The 6,188-nt window shown below is 37.8% G+C and overlaps 1 protein-coding gene across 6 annotated transcripts in view; it reads right to left on the bottom strand.

Moving 5' to 3' along the window:
• Window positions 1-6,188, bottom strand: part of Adgrg2 (adhesion G protein-coupled receptor G2) — a 107,562-nt gene that overhangs the window by 21,593 nt on the left and 79,781 nt on the right. For all 6 annotated transcript variants that reach the window (XM_021153148.1, XM_021153150.1, XM_021153146.1 and 3 more), the window contains 5 exons: window positions 5,978-6,033; window positions 4,054-4,093; window positions 3,508-3,545; window positions 1,680-1,774; window positions 911-977 (listed from right to left, as the gene is read on the bottom strand). In XM_021153148.1, coding sequence (XP_021008807.1) covers window positions 911-977; window positions 1,680-1,774; window positions 3,508-3,545; window positions 4,054-4,093; window positions 5,978-6,033 — 296 coding nt within the window. The remainder of the gene's footprint in view (window positions 1-910; window positions 978-1,679; window positions 1,775-3,507; window positions 3,546-4,053; window positions 4,094-5,977; window positions 6,034-6,188) is intronic.

The raw sequence follows: 6,188 nt of genomic DNA, 5'->3' as shown, positions 1-6,188 counted from the left end.
TGCCTCCTGCCTCCTGCCTCCTGCCTCCTGCCTCCTGCCTCCTGCCTCCTGCCTCCTGCCTCCTGCCTCCTGCCTCCTGCCTCCTGCCTCCTGTCTCCTGCCTCCTGCCTCCTGCCTCTTGAGTGCTGGAATTAAAAACATTTGCCACCACCACCCAATCTGTGATTCTCAATTTTAATTGTTAAAGCCACCCAAAGTGTCTTTACCACCTTTACTTTGTTTTGTTTTGTTTTGTTTTGTTTGTTTGTTTGTTTGTTTTTTGAGACAGAATATTACTCTATGTAGCCAGGCTGAAATTCCATTACATTATGTAGCTCAGGCTGGCCTCGATCTCAAGGTGAGCTTTCTGTCTCGGTCTTTTGAGAAACAGGCATTAAAATATGACATACTTAGAGTATATCTCAGATCATTCTGGCCCAGTTCTCTGAGGGTGGTGATTGGGAATCAGTGTTTCTAAAAACTAAAACTTGAGCTAATTTATGGCCTATAACAAGGCAGCAAAACAACAGAGTTCCACATGCCCTTCATTCAGCTTCTTCCAGTGTTCACTTGTGACATCCACAGTGAGACCCTATCATCATTTAGCACACCACAAAAGTACACCATACCCAGCTATAAAAATCTGTAAGGCTCACCCAGTGATCCCAGTGTGTAGCCAAGATTCAGAATCGGTTTGAAGACAGTATTCCTAATGGAAGCTCCACAGAACAGAAAACAATTTTCTTGAAAACCGAAAGCCTGAAAATTCTGACTATCCTTGGCTAGCATGGGGATTAAGTGTTATATGTATATATCAGTTTTATTTCCACATTTGCTTTGCTTGATTCGTTTTTTGCTATTTATTTATTTATTTATTTATTTATTTATTTATTTATTTATTTATGGGAAGCTCAGCAAATCTGTTACATACCACTGTAGTTTTTCTAACTCTTCTGGTGAGGAAGGGCAGGGAGTCCTGGGGGAACAGCAGCACTGTTCTAAAGGAGACAAAAATGCATGGTCAAGAATAAAGAAAAATAGAAGCCCAGACTGACAGGCTGTGATTTTAAAGAGTAATTGTCTAGAATCAGTGGCAAAATTTATTGACTGTGTTTAATATTGGCATATATATATATATATATATATATATATATATATATGCTTGCTAAATTATTTATTGCGTTTTTTTGTCGGTTTGGTTATGTGCTTGCAAGATCAATCTCTCTTTAGAAACTCCAAAGAAGGATTAAGAAGTAAATATATCCTGAAGAAAATTAGCTTAAGTGGAATAGGCCAGGTATAGAAAACAAACACCACATGATCATACTCACTTGTGGAATCTACAAATGTCTAACTCATAGAAACAGAGAATGAAATGGGAGTTACCAGATGAAACTAAAGGAGAAAACTGGAGAATTTTTGGCTAAAGGACACAAAATTCAGTTAGACTTCAAGAGACCTATTTTGTGACATGGTGACTATAGTTAATATATTATATACTTGAAAGTTCCTAAATAGCATGACCTAGATATTCTACAATGTACACCTGAACATCACTGTACACATAAATATATATAGCTTGCTAGTCAATTAAAAATGAATCAGACAAGGCCTAGCAACAAGCCATTGAATGAATACTCAACACAGAGCCCTCCATCAAAATTCATGTGAAAAAGAGTGCAGCCACAGAGACATCTTACCCATTGGCCAAATCTGTACACTTTGGAAAGTAACCATCATGGCACACACATTCATGGTCTCATTGAGTTTTATTGTGAAAGTACAGTTTACCGTGCTGCAAAGAGAAACACATACAGCCAGGATGTTAGTATGTATGCACAGTATTTATTAGAAATTTGCCTATACTTTGTAGTTACTTTTTCAAACTCAAGAGTGAGGAAAGGGACACTGATAGTGTTTGCTTTGCAGTTCTACCCCACTAGCCTTACAAACACCCATCTTCTAGGGTCTCTTCTAGGTTGGCTATTTTCAGTTGCCAACTTGACTACATCGGTAATTAGCTAAAGCCAGATGCCTTTGAGGGAGGTTTTCTTCTTTTGAAACGAGAAGAAACACATCCAGATCTTTTGAGGTTGGAGGATCTACTTTTAATCTGGGTCACACCTGTTGACATGGAAGGAGGAAGCTTGCTCTCTGTTTGCCTGCTTGCTCTCACTGTTGATAGCAAGTTCATTCCTTCACTGGCATTAAAGTCTACTTCTTTGAAATTCTAAAGTATAATGGAGACCAGCTAAGACATCCAGCATTGTAAACTGAACAACTACTAGATAATTGGACCTTCTTTTGATAGACAGCCATTGTTGGATTAGTTGAACCAAACCCTGCAAGTTATTCTAATAAATCCTCTTGTTATAGGTATAGGTACAAATATATATACACATATGTGTGTCTGTATGTGTATATATTTATATATATGGGAATTTTTATATGTGTGTGAACATATATATGTATATATATATATATATATATATATATATATATATATATATATTCTATAAGTTATGTTTTTTGGAGAACCCTGATAATACATGTGGTCTGTACTTTATCCTCAAAACTTTACTATAAGAGACATCAGGTTCACATTCACAGGTGCTTCAGACCAGAGACCTTCTGTCCACACTTGACTCCTGGTTTGTTTGCAGGCATACAACTTGGCTGCAAAGACTAGCATTTACATTTAAATTTTTTAACCACCTCTCAAAAAAACAAAAACAAAAACTAAAACCAAAACAAAACCCTGACTATTTGCCTGGTGTCATTTCAAATTCCAACACAGAAACCTTTCTATAAAGTAGCCTAGGTAAATGTAAAGGTCTCATAAATCCCAAATCTCCCCAAAATTCAATCTAGATATAAGATGACTAATATTTTAAGCCATTCTCTCCATTACTAATGATGTAGGTAGAAAGAAATTAATGCTGCAAATATTGGAGAGAGATAGAGAATAAAAATGATGTAGATATCAATAGTATGTGAGGACCCAATGAACAATTGCATGTAAGACTTGCCATGATTTGCATCAGTGAAAAGTTGATGAGTTAAAATTGTCAATCAAACTGGCTTCAAATGCTCAGGGTTCTTGTAGAGAGTTTACCACTTTACAAGCCACTGACTAACAACCAGGGCCACCCCAGGACAGAACTTAAAATAATTACTTGTACACCCCCCAGTAATTGCTTTGCTCCTGCATATACATTTTTTCTTTTCTTTTACATTCTATGTGTTTCTGTCCCCACATCTTGTTTCCCAAGCTCCTTTTTGTAGGTCTTCCTTTCTACCTGGAATTTGCCTGGCCTGGCCTAATGTTAGCCTGATGATCCAAAGGACTGAGAAGAAAGATGCTAACAGAATCATTTATAGTCATAAAAATATATAAATGCAAAATACCACCAATATTTCTTTATGTTAGAGGAAAGTCTTTGAATTGACCATTTAAAACTAAGCTTTCATGATACTTTATTTCCATAAATGGAGAAAAGTTATCTATAAAAGTTAAACATGGCTTACCTTTGGGCCTCTGCTGTAGCACACACTATAAAGTAAGTCTGAAATAAATAAACATATATATATATACACACACCATACATACATACATTATTTTAACAGTTAGAGATGTCAAAAAAGACAATGCAGGGTTAATCATAGAATTTCAGAATGACAAGAACCTCTAGAAATATTCTGTACACTCTCTTGAGTTCTCAACATAGCACAAAAGACCTTCAGGCCATAGAAGCTTTGTTTGGAGGCCCCCAGTGTCAGAGAGCTCACTTATACACAAGGTAGCTCAATCTCCCAGAGCTTTGATTTGAAGAAACTTTTGGTATTACACAACAGCAATCCTAACTCCTCACAGTGCCCACCTATAGCCCCTACTTCTGAGTTTTGGAACAATGCAGTAGGTTCATTCATTTGCTCTTTTAGCATGACAGATTTGGGAGAATCTAAATATGTATCTCCCAAGAAAGCAGAATTACATACACTTCCCCTGAATAATAATGATAATAATAATAATAATAATAATAATAAGCAAGGTATAGGGTATTCTATGGTTACCTCACTTAAGGTCTGTAGAGTTTTGTTGAGCTCTGATCGCCTGTGAATAGAATGAGAGAAATTAACATGAAGGAGATCATTAGTGATGGGAAATTCAAAACAAGGTCCCTTTTTAAGCAATTAGATCAGGCATGTGGCATGTACTGCTTACAGTGTTCACTGTGAAGAGACATGGGGCATAATAAGAGATTGCTCTGTGGGGAAAATCAATTATTTATAAGACAAGGAAAACTAAGCAGATGGGAGGTGGATCAGTCCTAGCTAAGAGCAAGATATAAATTATGGTTGAGCAATCGTGTTATTCATTAGGCTACTGTAAAACCCAAGGCAACTTCTTCTGGCAGGCAGTCAAAGGAATATCTGGCCCAGGGCAAAGATTTCTGAGAATGGTAAGCGACTCATCCTGGCCGTCTGATTAATACCTCATCTACCTTCTAGGATTCCAGCCCTGTCTCCCTCTCATCCAACATCCCCGTGGGAATTTCTCGCATTCCTTGCCTCCATTTCTGCTTCTACAATGTTTCCATTTCTTCAATTTGGCAGGTGTTTACTGAAGTTCAGATGAAAGAATTCTAGCTAAAGAAGTCACTCTTCTCAAGAGAGGCGGGCGATTCTGCCCTCCAGAAGATGTCTGTCTGGAACCATTTCTTGTTGTTACACTGAGGAGGCTGCTGCTGGTTTCTGGTGGGGGTGAGGCTAGGGATGCTTCTAAATATCCTACAATGTATAGAACAGGTTCTCATGACAGTGAACTATGGGTCCCCAGAGGGCAACAATGCTGAGGTTGAGAGTGCCCTGCTCGAAGGAATGGGCAACAATTATAGGTGACTTTAAGTAAGATCTCGAAAAGAATGCATAACAGTGGTCAACTAGCTTCCCAAGCTCACATTTGCCAAACTGTGCTCAGAGGATACCTTCTTTCTGTTGGTTTCTGTGGTCCTAGCCACTCCTTCTGCTCTATATTTACATCCTTAGATTGTCCTTTGGTAGCTGATCCATGCCATATTCATGAAATTCTTCCTCTCAGCAACAGGACAAAACCTATGGTCTAACTGGGGACATTGATAATGCACCTCATTGTCTTTGGAAGTTCTTGCAAGCTGACATGTAGTGAACCAAGATTTCCCTTTCTGACCTTTAACTTTTTAATTTTTTTTAGATAGGGTCTTTCTATGTAGTGCTAGCTGTTCCACAACTTGCTACATAGACAAGGCTACCCTTAAAATCAAGAGATTCACCTGCCTTTCTTTGCCTTCCAAGTGCTGGGATTAAAGGCATGTGCTACAATCCCCAGTGTTCCCTCTCTGACTGTTAAATCACTGATGTTTCATGACAACATAAACAAATGGTATATAGTAAAGTGTGTCCCACCATTTGACATTGTGAAACAATGTTTTCATTTGAAAAGTTCATATTACGAACCCATGCAACTGAATTACCTTCCCTCCAAGAACACTTAATAATGTTTTGGTTTTTTTCCAAATCAATTTTATTCAAGAATTCAGGACAAACCCATTAGTTATCCCACTCCTAATTTGCATATATATTCTGGTATCTTACTCTTTTGTTTGTTTGTTTGTTTTTAAGGCTGTTTACAATTTTGACCATAGGTTGAACACTCTTTCAAGAAGGCTGGACTTCAGCTTGTCTAACAATCATAACGGATAATGAATTGTATTAAAATTCAAATACCAGCTCAGATGAAGCTGTTGTGTAATTTCAGTCACCAGTGGGAACATCCTCAGGAGACTCTTAGTTGAGGACAGATAACCATGGTTAATTTGTAAAGTAGGCAAGAATTAATTTGCTCTGCATCCTTTGAGTCTCTGTGTCCTATTCTTGGTTTCCAAAAGCAAAAACAGCTCACTGTGTATTTTTTCACATGGTATATATGAAATTTTAAAGAAAATGCCAGCTTACTTACTTCAGTTCACTTAGAGACAGGACTCCAGCGAAGGTGCCATTAGTTATATCTTGATTCTGTTGGAGGTGAGAACTCATTAAGATAATAGCAAAGCATCATGTTTAAACACATTATCTCACAGTCAGCTATTGGATGGATCACACGGCCCCCAATGGAGGAGCTAGAGAAATTACCCAAGGAGCTAAAGGGATCTGCAACCCTATAGGTGGAA

Source organism: Mus caroli, chromosome X, assembly GCF_900094665.2.
Source record: "Mus caroli chromosome X, CAROLI_EIJ_v1.1, whole genome shotgun sequence".
NCBI classification, from domain to species: domain Eukaryota; kingdom Metazoa; phylum Chordata; class Mammalia; order Rodentia; family Muridae; genus Mus; species Mus caroli.
This window is presented reverse-complemented; position numbering and strand designations above follow the sequence as displayed.